Here is a 14,818-nt window from a genome sequence, read left to right on the forward strand (position 1 = left end):
GGCTGGGATGCACGCTCAAGGGAAGTAGAGGGGTCTCTCTTTTTATGAGACTCAGAGGGCCAAAGACAGAACATGCCAGTTGTTGGCAAGGATGGGAAGCAACTGGAACCCTTGCACTGCTAGAGGGACTTCTCCCCATTACCATCCCAGGCTTCAGATAGCACTCTGATCGCTGCTTGGTGCAGACTACCATTTGTGCCAATCAAGAGAACACCGAGATCTGTACTTAGACCACCAGACACGAGAGGTTCTATGTCCAGAGTAATTTCCAAGATGGGCCTGAATCCATGGAACATGGCACAACAGGGAGTCCAGAGCTGGTTCCGTGCTCACCAGTCTCCCAAAGGTCAACTTTGCCCATGTGCCTCCATCTCACGTCACACCGCTAGAGGACTTTAGTCAACAGAATGTGGACCATGCTCTTTTCAAAGGACATGTGGACAGGCACTGACAAGGTTGTCCCCCTGCTTCCCAAGCCCTGGACACCATGGTGAATTCCATCAGGGTGTTGGGAGCCCCTCTGCCTAAGGGGCCTTTCTGCACACCCAGCCAGGCACCAGCATCCTAGTCCCCTGCTGGTGGTCCGACTCCGGACTCACTGCATAGAGCTCCTCACCTACTAGATGTGGGGCACATGTGCCAACAGGGAGCCCACAAAGGGCAGCTCTGCTTGACACCTGCACAGCTCCAGTCTGAGGGAAGGAAAATGCTGACTTGGTGTGTGGTCTGTATTTTTACTGCATCTTCCTTTTCAAGTCGGGGCTTGTTGTCACTGAGTTACCAAATGCCATTCTACCCACTCTTGGGGAGCAGAGACAGGTGCTCAGCAGTCCCCAGGGTGAGAGTGCAGTCCAGGGTGGGGGATGAGATGAACCCGATGATGCAGCCTGGACCCAGTACAAAGCAGTGTACAAACAGAAGCCCCACTGCATGGTCTCACTCTAAGTGCTGCACGAGCTCAGCAGGGTGAGGGGGCCCTGTAGGGGTGGGGTAGCCAGGGAAGGTCCCAGAGCAGGGCCCCCACGGTGGGGAGCAGAGGACAGAGGAGACCTTCACAGGTGAGAGAAACAACAACGGGGACCTCTATGCAAACATGCAGAACTCTAGACCTGGCCAGGCTTGGACCCACGTGGGAGAGCCTCACTGGCTGCCCTTTCACCCAGGAGAAAGGCCACAGATGGCAGGCCTCTCTCAGCCCCACCCAGGCCCCTGTCACACATGTTCCACTGTCCCCAGGCTGACCACAACCCCCACATGAGCTGTGTCCTGTTCATGCTGGCCTAGAAACTGGGAAGTACCTGGCATGTGGCCCCTCCACTTCCTCCACATGATTGCCTAGGGCTCTGAGGGGATCAGCAAGGGATCATTTTTGTGGTCAGGAAATGTCTGTGGCAGCTGCGGACACCACAGGCCCTCTCTGGGCCCTTTGGAAGGGGAGCTACATTCCCAGAGAGTTGCAACTGCCTAAACTCCAGCTCCAATCTCTGGCTTCTTCTAGGTAGGCCCATCTTGGTGTGGGGGGTGGAGGCTACCTTTCCCCAGGTCCATGAGGTTCCCTCAGATCCAAAATACTCCGAGTTCAAGGGCAGGACATTGAGCAACAGAGCAGCAGATACTAACTTGTGGTTTAGTTCAATGGTTTTCAACCTTGGCTGCACATAAGAACCACCTAAGGAGCTTCTTAAAAATATTCGTGTCCGAATACTTCAACAGGCACTTTGCAAAGAGGGGATCTAAATGGCTAAGAAACATATGAAAAGGTGCTCAACTGTATTAGTCATCAGGGAAATGCAAATTAAAACCACACTGCCATACCATTACAAACCCACCAGAATGGCTAACATGAAAAAGATGTCAAATACCAATCGCCAGCAAAGATGTGAAGCAACCAGCACTCTCACACGTTGCTGGAGGGGTGCAGATGGGTATGGCCACTTTGGGAGATCATTTGGCACAAGGTACGAAAGTTGAACGCATTCATATCCATACCTGCCCTGGCAATCCCACTTCTCAGTATGCACCCAACGGACATGCATACAAATGTGCTCCGAAAGACGCCACGGGAATGCTCATCGCTCATAACTACCCCAACCCGCCCCCAAAACCCCAAATACTCAAATACCCAGCAACCGTGATAGCCACACGGTGGAACACTCTATAGCAATGAGAACGAACGGACTACAGCAACTATAAGCAGCAGCTTGCGTGAATCTCACACACACAATGTTGAGTGGAAGAAACCAGACACAAAACCCCAAATACCATATGATTCCCTTTATATAATATAAAGCTTGAAAACAGGCAAGACTCATTTCTACCTTTAGAAGTGAGAATGGTGGTTACCCTTCAGGGCACCAGCGGACGTTGGTGATGTTCTGCTTCTTGACCTGGACGCTGCTTACTTCGGGTAACCCGGGGTTCGCTGAGTGAAAATTCACTGAGATTTACACCTCAGGTTTGTGGTGTTGCCTGTATGTGATCCTTCAATACACACTTAGGTTTTTGTTTTTGTTTTTTAACCCGGATCAATTCAGTTGGTATCTTTGGGGTGAGAGTGAGGGACAGGCATCAATATCTTTTTAATATCCTTGATGATGGCGGTGCCCCGCCAGGATCGAAAGCCACTGGTTTAATTTCTTGGGAGGAGGCGATCTGCTCTGGTCCGCTGCAGAAGGCACTTCGCAGCCTGGCGGGGTGAGATACCAGGGCGGGAAGAGGTCCATCTTGGCTGAGGTGAGCAAGCCTTGTGCACGGGCAGGGGAAGTGCTGAGCACGCTGTTGTAATGTGCTTCTTCCCCGGTGGTGTCTGATGAAAGCTGGTTGCATCAGTCCATAATGGTGTGAAATGACAGCAAGGTGGACCCCAGCCCCGCCCCAGGCAAGTGGCTTGTTGGCACAGCTGCCGCGGGGCCGTTTGTAGAGAGGTGGCAGCTGGGCTTCCCCAGGATACCACCCAGGCCGGAGGCACTGCTGAGGGTGTGACAACTGGGGAGAGGGTGTTGTAGGCCCCACGGATGTCTGTGTTTGTGGGTAACAGTCAACTCTGGGCTCCAGATGACACCTCAACTCCCTGGCCTCTGGGTCCAGATTAGGAACTTGCAACATCTTGCTGAGGATGGCAATGTGCTGGGTTCAAGTGCCCAGGCTGAGAATGTTCCTTCCTCTCTTTGTGGTTAGAGGCAGCCACCCCAGCAATGGCCACCGCCGGGGTACTCTGGCCCACAACAGGCAGCTTGGATGGGAAAAGACAAGACACGGGTTTACGTGCTACCCAGGAGCTCTGCCCTCCCGGGCCTCATCCCCCATGTGCACAGACCATGAACCTGCTGCTGTGGGAAGGACTCTGCTTCCCTTAGAAGCTTCCCCAGCCCTTCAGGGCCCTCCACTATCCAGCCACAGGCTGCCCCTTGTGTCCATGTCCCTACATGTCTGCCTCATGGCATCATGTCTGCAGAGCAGGAGTGAACAGGAAGGGGCCTGGGGCCTCTTGCAACTCTGCTGGGTGGGACGCTGGGGGGGCCTTGGCTGAGCTCCCTTGGCCGAGGGACACAGAATAGCGTGGGCTGGAAGAGGACAAGCTAAACTGATAAAGGCTACATCACTGGAAGGTAGCCAGGTTAGAAACAAATCTGTCTTCAACTGTCTAGTCCCCATTCCCCAAACTAAAAAAAAAAAAAAAAAAAAATCCCGAGGAGCGAAAGAAGCATGAATAAGGAAGCCAGGGTGTAAAGACAGGAGTGTCTCTCCACCGAAGCTGTCACTCTCCACCTCTCTGGCTCTCGTCTCCCCCCTGGGCAATGGGGGTGATGCCCCAGGCCTTTCCTCCCTGCCCAGGAGGGCTGAGGGTTCGTGGCTCTGCCGGAGTGGCCTGTGGGACACTGTGCCCAGGGCTGTGTCCATGCTGCCCCTGGCTGGGGCCTCGGCGCCCATGTGCCATCTCACCTCCCTCCTCTGTGAAACACCAGGCGGCTCGCCCTGCCAGCCAGAGAGCCGCTACCCCTTCCTGTTGTCTCCTTGACAAAGCACTGATGAAATGTTTCCTTTTCACGCTTCAGGAAATGGGTGGCCAAGAAGAGTACTTGATTCTGCTTTTTCCCTAGAGGTACGCGTGCTTCAAAGGGCTGCACAAATTAAACCAAAACTGAGGTCTGACAAGGCCGGGAGAGCGAGGAGGCAAGAGAATCCATAGAGTGTTCCCAGCAGGGGAGTCGTGCAGGCCGATCTTGGAGGTGGCTGGAGGACAGCTGGGCTTGAGATGTGATCAGGGCCTAGGCTGTGGGCCTCTCTAGGCTCCGAGTTATCCGCATCTAGGGAACAAGCACACGATACTCCTCAGAGCAAAAGCATCAAGGAGGCCCCTGAGCTGGAAACACACAGGCTTAGTGGGTTTGACCTAAGGGATTCCTAATGTCAGATCTAGGGGAATCCCACCCAGACATGGCCTGGATGTCCCCCAAACCTACACTTCACCTTAAAGACCCAAGAAGGATCTGTTGTTCAGGAAGGTATTTCTTCATTTTCTGAAACTGTGGATGTTTTCTGGTCAGTCATATGATTTCTGAAAGTCATTATATACTCTGTCTCCTGGTTTCCTTTTATTGACAGGCTTATTTTCCTCCTCAAAACACCAGTAAGTAATATTCCCCCATATGGAGAAGTCACTAATCCAGTACCTTCTATCTTGCATTATAGTTAAAAACTCGAAAGTGAATTTTTTAAAAGCCCCTGTGTAGTCCAGAGATGTCACAAAGCTCATACAAAGAACTGGGAGGGTTTCTCTCAGGGACTATTCTTGTTTTAGATGCAAATGAGAAAAAGTTTCTGTATCGTCAGAGTCCCAGTGGGAAACAGATGCATGCTGCACAAGTAACCAAGGAGAGCTCAAGGAAGGACTGTGTACAGGGTGAGCAACACGAAGGGAAAGGACAAGGGCAAGAGAAGCCCTCTGAGCCAGCAACATGGGGGAGCTGGTACCCGCAGCCTGAAGGGAGGAGGGCAAGGGAGAGGTTAGAGCAACCTATGCAGGGCTGGAGGAGAGGGCTGCTGTAGGGCTTGTGGCTTTAGGGAGAAGAACACAGACCCTGCTGACCCGAGGCGTAGCAAGAGAGGGAACTAGGGGGATAAAGCACCCTAAAGCACCCCGCCATTATTCTCCAATCTGCTGAAGGGGTCTTCCGTTGGCCAAGCCCACCTGGAAGCAAGACGCCATGGAGCCTGGTTGATGCAATCCATGAACGTCAAATGTGGGAAGGAGTGAGGAAGGGTAGGAAATGGGTGGGGACAGGGCAGTGGCGGGGATACCCTGCACAGTCGTCTGGTTTAGTCACTTCAGGAGGAGTAGATTGGAAGTTAATGTGATGTAATGTGTCACCGTCCCCACAAATGAATGGGACGAGAGGCGGCCCGAGACAGAGACGACCATGAGGAAAGGCTTACGGGGTTTTAGCACCGTGATCCCAGTCCCCATCGTGGAGGGACAAATTGCTCTACTTAGCTTCATAATTCCAAGGTAAACATGTACACTCATAAAGATGACTCTGAATTACCAGCCAAGGGTTAAATGCAGCCACTGCACTACTTAACAGAGCTTTAACTGGGCAGGGAAGATCATAACACACTTGAGAGATGTGCCTCCTTCCTAAAGAAGCACGACAGGGCTTCCAGTTAAAGACATCAGGTCACTCACATGTCCCCGTCTTCTTTCTCTCCTGAAGTGCCACTGAAATGCCAGTCAGGAGATAAAATGTATACTGGGGAGAGGAGTGAAACAGGTGATGGGGATTAAGGAGGGCACTTGTGATGAGCATGGAGTGACTTATGGAAGTGTTGAGTCACTATATTGTACACCTGAAACTAATATCACACCATATGTTACCTGACTGGAATTTAAATAAAAACTTAAAAAATAAATAACAAATTAAAAAAGAAAGAAAAAAGGAAGAAAACGGTATCAACCCTCAAGAGCAAAGAGAATGGTGAAGGAGACATGGGTGGATGAGATTTGAGTAGACTCCAGGAAGCTGGAAAGCAGATGGAGGAATGATGGCTGCCATGGAGGAAGCTAGTCTCCTAGGGCCTGCGGACAGGGATGCTGACAGGAGGCCAGCCCCTTCACCCCCGGGACCCTGGAGGAGCTCAGACCTCAGGGAAATTTGGGATTATGATGGTGGGGGTCAGGCATAGGAGGCAGTGGGGTAAGGAATCAGGGAAGTCCTTCTCGGACCCACCCCACGCTCTGCCCCACGAAGCACAAGACTAAAGATCCTGAACAGGAGAGATGGAGGCAGAAGAGACGGCGGATGAATGCAAGGATGCAAATGGGGGACGAGGGCAAAGTCTGAAGACTGAACAGTGAGCTTCAAGGTCTCCATGCCTCACACCCCACCCTGCCCCAGGCATATATCACCCTGTTCTGGAGTGTGGGGAATTTAAAACATGGCTGCAAATTTTTTGGACACATCTTCCATTGAGAAGTGGGTGTCGGTCTCCTTCCCTGACGGTGGGTGGGCCTTGTGACTACAGTGGTAAGTGATGCCATGTGACTTCCAAGACCAGGCCATAAAAGACCATGCAGGGCCCATATTGCTGGCTGGAGCATTCACACTGGAGCTCTGAGCTACCACATCAGAGATCCAACTACCGGGCTGGATGCTAGAGACGCCGTGTGCCGTCTCTCCGATCACCAGTCCCAGCTGAGCCCCGGCTTCCGGCTATCCCTGCCAAGTGAAGAACCATCTGGGAAGTGGATCCTTCAGCTCCAGCTGGTCCAAATCCCAGCCACTTGAGCCTTTGGTCATTTCCATCACCCCAACCTGGGCTCCAGACATTGTGGAGCTGTGCCTTTTCTGAATTCCTGACTTGTAGAATAATAAAATGGCTGTTGTTTATGCTGCTAAGTTCTGGGGTGGTTTGTTATGCAGTAATAAGTAACGGGAACAAGGAGTCAGAATGCTTCTCTTGAGAAGGGGAATGGCTTAAGTAGTGGTTCTCAATGGGGTGATCTTGCCCCCCAGGGGACATTTGGCAATGTTTATAGACATTTTTGGTTATCACAAGTCTAGGAAAGGCACAAGAGCCCCTGACAACAAGCAATTATCTGTACTAAAATATCAATAGCACCAAGGTTGAGAAACCTAGCTCTAGAGAACAGAGTCTGACATTTAGAGGCTTGTTAACGAAAAGACTGGCTTGCTCCCTGTAGCAAAACCCCAGCTGATATGTTGTCCCCAAACATACAGTTTAATTCAGGTTTTTATTGCTTCATTCATAAGTATCAACAGACAGCCAGGATATTTGGCATTCGAGAAAAGCCTCCAACATGAAAGAGAGAAAACAAACATGCAAAAGGCAGCTAGGTGGAAACAAAGATAATAAAAGAGAATAGAAGAATATTAAAACAAAACAAATAGAAGAAAAATAAACAATGCCTCTTCAGAAAGGTAAGAGGGCAAGGGTATATCGATAAAACAAGAATATGGTCCTATGAAAAAAGGCATGGAAGACAAGAATGAATAATTGTATATTAAAAATATGAAAGCCAAAATTAAAACAACACCAGCAGCAGGGTTGGAGGATAAAGTCAAGTCAAGTTGCCCAAGAAAGGAGACCCAAGGGCAAAGGGCAGGGAAATAGAGAAAATACAAGAATATCAGAACGAGTAAATCCAGTAGGTCCAACGGGTAAAATAAAGGGGAGAAAATTATCAAAGATGCAGAATTTTTTTCCTCCAGCGCTCAAGGACACACAACACACTACTTAGCTCAGCAGTGAAGAATACCTCTACATTCACTACTGGGTTATATTCTTACTGGGAAATGGGGGGGGGGGGAGAACTGGAAGTGGCTTTGTAGGAAAGCTCAATTCTTGTCTCCCCCAAGAAGTGAACAGATGTCTAAAATTGGTAAATCAAGAAATAACAATATAAGCAGAAATAGAAACTAATGAAAGAGTTGAAAGAAGAGGCTACCTCCAGAGAGAGCGGGACTGAGGAAGCTAAGGGAGGGGGTTTTTATTATGAGCCTCTCGTACTGTTGAAACCATATGCAGGCATTATTTTGATCAATGTGATAAAACAGAAATTAATTTAAAATGAGTACAGTTAAAAATTGCAATGCAGGGCACCTGGGTGGCTCAGACGGTTAAGCGTCTGCCTTCGGCTCAGGTCATGATCCCAGGGTCCTGGGATCGAGTCCCACATCGGGCTCCCTGCTCCTTGGGAGCCTGCTTCTCCCTCTGCCTCTCTCTCTCTCTCTCTCTGTCTCTCATGAATGAATAAATAAAATCTTAAAAAAAAATTGCAATGCAATGGGATTAAGTTTGATTATTTGGAGAAGTCACTTGCATGGATGAGCCATGCCCCAAGAATGCTCAATAAATTGGCACCCCGTTAACATGGGGGAGTTTCTCCCAACCTCATTGGCCAGGGAAGGCAGTTGGTGCGTGGGGTGGGGGCGCGGCCGGAGCTGGCTCCCTTTCCCAGCTGGCTGTATTGGCTTGGGAGACCCTGCTCTTGAGTGTGGATCCGGCCAGGGAGCCAAAGAAGAGAGGAGCTGGTCATCCTTGGAGGAACTGAGGGATTCACTAGGACTTCCTGCCTCTCCTACTCTGGGCCTGGACAAGATGCTGGGTTTCTGAAGGCCCAGGGCCCCTCCGCTGATGTGCTCAGCTGCCAGAGGGGGCTGCACACACTCATCCTCATCTCCCAGGACAGATGGGCCTTGAGTCACCATGTCTCCTGCCAGGAGCTCCCCAGGAGGGGCCAGAGTGGGGAACATGCCTGTAGGGGCTTGAGCCTTACCTTCCAGTTCTTTCTTTCACCCACTGCCCTTCCTCTTCCCCTCCTTCCTGCCTCCCCCCATCCTCCCCTGCCCTGGGGGCTGCACAGTTGGTTTGCCTGCCAAATGCCCAGCAGGTTTTTTTTTTTTCTTTTAACCTTTTCAATTGTTACTTCCTTTTAAAAATTACATCACGATGAAAATAAGTAACATGTATTCCTTGTAGAAAAATAAGAAAATTTTGAAAATCACCCACCATTCTACCAGCCAAATAAAACCACTACTTGACTATGAATTTCTAGAACGTGTCCAGGCTTATACACAAGTAGAAATACTACTGGTTTGCACCTCATCTGGGGACCCATCTGCTGAGCACTCAACACAGGCGGGACCCTGTGCCCAGGCCTTTAGATGTGTTAATGCCTACCAATTCTTGCAACTCTGCGAGACTTGTGTTATTATGCCCATTTTACTGGAAAGAAGTAGGAGCCTAGGGAGATCTCACTTGCCTGACTCTCACACGGGTTAAGAGACTGACCTGGATTTCAACCCTCCAGCCTGTGTCCCAAGCCACTTGCTTTGCATGTTTGCTGAGCTTTCTACATTTCTTTTTCCCTTTTTTTCTTTAACTTAGCAATATATGCAAACATCTTTCTTGCCTGTAAGTATACACCTAGGTCATTCTGCTGTATGACATGCCCTTGTGTGGATGTGCCAGATTTTAAGGGACCAATTCCTTTTTCTTGGGCTTTCCACTGTTTTCTTTTTTCTTTTCTTTTCTTCCTTCCTTCCTCCCTTCCTTCCTTTCTTTCCCTTCCTTCCTTCCTTTTCTTTCTTTCCTTTCTTTCCTTCTTTTTTTGTATTATAAAACAATGCAGTGACAAATTATCTTTGTACACATATCTTTGCACAACCGTGATTATTTTCTTAGGATAAATTCCAGAAAATGGAATTGCTTGGTCCAAGGCTGGACACATTTTTAACACTGCCTCTTTTCAAATTACATCAGCAGTACACATAGCTACACAATTCCCCACATCCATTATTTACTGAGTGTTTTCACTCTCTAAAATCTGGACTGTGATTTAACACAGAATCAGAGAATCCCTATGCAGGAAACATCCTGTATTTCTCTAGATCTAGACCCAAACCATCCTTGCTTTAAAAAAGAAAAAATGCCCAGGACACCCTGACTTCAGCAGGTCTGGCAGAAGAGCAAGGGGTGAAGGAGAGAGGCCTGGAGGGAAGTCGGGAATGCAGAGCAGGAGGGCCAGCCTATGGGCACAGCCAACTGGCTTGGGGGAGGTTGCCCTGTTTTCCCAAAGGAAGCACAGTCTTCTTGGGTCTAAAGACCCTGCAGCCACCGCTGATGATCCACTGCTGAATACTGAGCTGTCCTCACTGTCCCAGTGCCCACACTCTATCCAGGAAGTCAAGACGAGTCCCCTGGACCTTCACTTCATCCAGGTGCCAACCCTTTCAACACCCTGGTCTTCCTTGAATACCTTTCAAGGCCTTGTAAGTTGGGAAGTCCCAAACTAGACACAGTCTTATTGTTCTCTTACCTTGATGCTGTCTTCCTCCAACAGGCTGTAAATTTTGGCACCTGGAGAAGAAAAGGAAAGTAAGTGATTGAGACAGAGCCCTGAGGGCAGGCCTTGGGGCAAAAAAAAGGCCTGGATGGAAGTTAAGTGGGGACCCTCTCATCTGTGGTGAGTTCTTCAGAAACCACCGAGGTGTGAGCTGGTGGCATGCTGGCCCGTGTCAGATGCGGGCACTATGACTTCCACACACGGACATTCTCCACTGGGGGCATTTCTTTCTCACTCGGTCTATTCATGCTCCTATGCTGGCAGTAACCCCAGGGCTCTTTCCACCATGTCTCAAGGTCTTTTTTTTTTTTTTTTTAAGATTTTATTTATTGAGAGAGAGAGAGTACAAGCAGGGAGAGTGGAAGAGGGAGAAGCAGGCTCTCCACAGAGCAGGGAGCCCGATGTGGGGCTCGATCCCAGGACCCCGGGATCATGACCTGAGCCGAAGGCAGACGCTTAACCGACTGAGCCACCCAGGTGCCCCCATGTCTCAAGGTCTTTTATAAACAGTAGATCATTCTTTCATGTATTTTGAGTCATAGAGCCATTCACCAGGTATTTACTGAACACCAACTACATGCCAGGCACTGTCCACAGGCTCTGGAGATACAGCAGTAGACAAAAGAGACAAAAACCTTGCCCTCATGGAGCTTGCATTCTACAAGGGGAGACCAACAATCAGAGAAAGAAAAACATACAATATATAGGAGTCAGAAGAGGAAAGTGTTCTGGAGGAAGAAACAAACAGGAGACAGGGGAAGGGAGTGTTGGAGCAGGTGGGCAGGAGTACCGAAATTCTAAATAGTATAGCCAGGAAAAGTGAATTATGAACAAAGACCTGAAAGAAATGAGGGCGTGAACCCTGACATTTAATGGGGAAGAAACTTTCCAGGTGGAGGGAACAGCATGTGCAAAGTCCCAGAGGTGAAAGAGGCTGCCTGACGTGGTAAAGATCATTGGGGAGGGTGGTGTGGCCAGAGCAGAGTGAGTGAAGGGGACGTAAGAGAGGGGATGAGAGAGGCAGTGAGGTTCTGAGCATGCATGGCACCAAAAGAAGACCCTTGTGTGAACTTGAGCTTTGACTCAGATGGAAGCCACTAGAGAGTTTTACACAGAAAAGTGGTATGATGTGACTCACATCTTAACAATATCACTCTATGGGCGCCTGGGTGGCTCAGCTGGTTAAGCATCTGACTCTTGATTTCAGCTCAGGTCATGATCTCAGGGTCGTGAGATCCATCCCTGTGTCAGGTTCCACGCTGGGCATGGAGCCTGCTTAAGATTCTCTCTCCCTCTCCCTCTGCCCCTCCCCCACCTCTTAAAAAAAAAACAGTATCACTCAGGACGCTTTGTTGAGAATAAATTGGGGAGCACAGGTAGAACCAGTTAGGAGGCTACTGCAGAAATTCTGGCAAGAGATGACAGTGGCTTGGACTAGTGAGGCAGCACGGAGGTATTAATATATGGTCAGATTCTAGAAAGTAGAGCCAACAGGATTCACTGACAGATTAGAAGTGGATTTGAAATAAATAATTCAAACAGGACTCTGAGATTTTTGGCTTGAGCCAATAGGAGACTAGAATTGCCACTATCTGGCTTGCATTATCTCCATGCTGATGGAGCATGTTTGGGGGGAAGATAAGGAACTTACTTTTGGACATGTTAAGTAGGAGATGCCTTTTAGACACTCAGCTGGAGAGGCCTGTAGGCAGGTGGATATATGAGTTCAGGGGAGAGGTCCAGGCTAGACATGAAGATTTGCAAGTGCTCAGCATGTAGCTCTTTAAAGCAATGACAAGGGATGAGGTCACCAAGGGGGTGACTGTCAATAGGGAAACTGCCTAAGGACTGAGAGACAGTAAAGGAGACTGAGAAGGAGTAGCAAGTACAACAGGAGGGAAACCAGGAGAAAGGGTTTCAAGGAGGATGGAGCAATCCACTGTGATAGGTCAAGTCGTGTGAGGACACAGAATTAATCACTGAATTTGGCATCTTAGAGTCCCAGGTGATCTTGGTCAAGGGCAGATTCAGTGGAAGGGTTGGGATGACAACCTGACTGCAACAGGTTCAAAAGAGAAGAGCTGAAGGCATCAGCCTGGCGGCAGAGTGAGCCCTGGGAGCGAAGCGGGAAGGGATGATCAGATTAACTGCTTCTCCCTGCACTTCCCTCCTGTATAAAACGTGGCGCACCAAGCTCACATCTCCACAGCCCGCGTCAGTGGCAGCCGTGGTTACCAAGCCGGACCTGGGTCTGCAGGCTGCTGAGCTTCAGCCAGCGTCTGGTCCCGTGAGCCAGCTATCTGCCCCTTTCTAGACTTCCATGAAGGAGTTCCCATTTTCTCACTGGCCCCTGTCGCTTTAGGATCAATGCCCAGAGCTTGGGGCAGCTGAGTATGTCCTCTGCTGCTTGCAGACCAAGATCTCACTCGGGCCCCTTCTCCCGATGGGAAGTCAGAGGGAACAGGATAGGCAATGGAGCCTGCCTCGTGGAGGAGGTGATCGCTGAGAGACAGATGCCGACAAAGGAAGCGAAGACGAGGAGATGGGGTGGGAGGGGGAGAAAAGTGTGGGAGGGGCCTCCTTCGGCCAGGCTGTGGGGTCAGGTGGGCTGTCTGGGAGTCGGTGCCTGGGCTAGTTCTGCACACGCCGGCCCCTGCCCCATCACTCTCGGGCTTCCAAGTCTCCCAGAGCTGGCCGGGGCCTGCGGTCATCTAAGTACAGTGCCAAAAGGACACATTCTCTTCCTCTTCTCTCTTTAATATATACCGTGGGATTTTCTCTCCGTGATTACAAGAAACATGCATTTTCACTGAAGGAATTGGAAAATATTGAAAAGAGGAGGAAAAAAAAATCATTTACAATTCTACTACCCAGAGGCGACTACTGCTCACACTTGGTATGCATCTTTGTAGACATTTTTCTATGCATATATACAGAGTTTTTAAAAATGAGATCGGGGTGGGGCGCCTGGGTGGCTCAGTCAGTTGAGCGTTGACTCTTGATTTCAGCTCAGGTCATGATCTCGGGGTCAAGATCCAGCGTCAGTGGGGTTGGAGTCGAGTGGGGCTCTGCCCTCAGTGTGGAGTCTGCTTCTCTCCCTCTACCCCTCCCCACACTCACATGCACGCTCTCGCTCTCTCTCTCTCTCACTCTCTCAAATAAATATATCTTGAAAAAAACGAGATTGGGTTGTCCATTCTGTTCTGTGTACACTGTTTTAGTCATGAATTTTGACTGAACCTATCATAAGCACTCTTCTGATGCCCTTTAATTTTCTTCCACGTGATGATTTTAATGACCGCACAGTATTCTACTGAATGCATACTTTTACCATACTTTATTTAAACCCCAAACATTGGCCATTTAGATTGTTTCCAAGGGACTGCCACTAGGAGTAAATGCAATAATAAACAATCCTGCATCTTTTCTTCTTAGTGGGGTAGGTTTGCAAATCCCTGATTGTTTTCTTGGGGTCGAGGAAACCGTCGCTGCCCAGTGGGAGTGTCTCGGGTCTCATGGCATCAAGAAGCAGTCTGAAGCTGAGGACAGAGGAAGAGCAGAGCTGAGCCTTGTACCAAGGAGCCGGACTTCACTCAGATGCCAGAGGCTGATTTTATCCTTAGATATACCCTGGTCCTGAGTTTTCCTCCCTTGAGGACCTAAACAATAGGAAAACAATAGGCCCCTCTCTTAAACCCAGTGAAATCCAAAGGGATTCCCCACCTGAGCCAGGAAGAGGGCGTCTCCCTCTGACAGGAGCATAAAGAGCACCTCCATCTTCCCTTGAAATCTCCCTGGGGAAGCTCCCCCTTTCCATCCCTTCCTGGGGAAAATATCCAAGTGGTCAGGCATTCAGCCTTTTGGGGGGCAGGGCTGCCAGGGAGGGCTGGGGACACAGAGGGTTCTATAGAAATAGCAACTCCTCTCCTCTCTCTGACCCAGCCTTGCTCCAGAATCCCCGAATTCCCCAGAAGGGCTGGCAGGGGCAGTCTGTGCCCCACATGAGAGGAGTGTCCTGGGGAGCAGGGACTTCTGGGGTGAGGTGGGAAAAGCACAAGCCCAGGAGGCCACCAGACCTGGGTTTGAGTCCCAGCTCTGGCACATTCCAGTCCCATTTTGGGCAAGTGAATTCACCTATGGAATACAAGCTCCAGAAGCAGGGAACTTGGGTCTGTTCTGTGTACTGTTATATCTGCAACACTTAACATGTAGTAGATGCTCAATTAATACTATGCCAAGGCAGTGCATGATCCTTTCTGACCCTCAGTTTGCTTATCTATAAAATGGGGATGATTAAACCTATCTCATAGGCTCGTTGTGAGGACTAAAGAAAACATGGGTAAAATATTTATTTTTATTTATGTATTTTTTAAATTAATTAATTAATTTATTTATTCATGAAAGTCAGAGAGAGAGAGAGAGAGGCAGAGGCAGAGGGAGAGAAGCAGGCTC

The 14,818-nt window shown here is 49.5% G+C and overlaps 1 protein-coding gene across 1 annotated transcript in view; it reads right to left on the reverse strand.

Annotated features, from left to right (window-relative positions):
* Window positions 1-2,259: 2,259 nt before the first annotated feature.
* The window catches only part of LOC115941411 (uncharacterized), a 48,481-nt gene continuing 35,922 nt past the window's right edge, over window positions 2,260-14,818 (reverse strand). The window contains exons 4-5 of the mRNA XM_081825617.1: window positions 10,340-10,380; window positions 2,260-4,307 (exon numbers count right to left, since the gene is read on the reverse strand). Coding sequence (XP_081681743.1) covers window positions 4,114-4,307; window positions 10,340-10,380 — 235 coding nt within the window. The 3' untranslated portion in view covers window positions 2,260-4,113. The remainder of the gene's footprint in view (window positions 4,308-10,339; window positions 10,381-14,818) is intronic.

The sequence above is a fragment of the Leptonychotes weddellii genome, chromosome 7 (assembly GCF_054177405.1).
Source record: "Leptonychotes weddellii isolate Sample4059 chromosome 7, ASM5417740v2, whole genome shotgun sequence".
NCBI classification, from domain to species: Eukaryota; Metazoa; Chordata; class Mammalia; order Carnivora; family Phocidae; genus Leptonychotes; species Leptonychotes weddellii.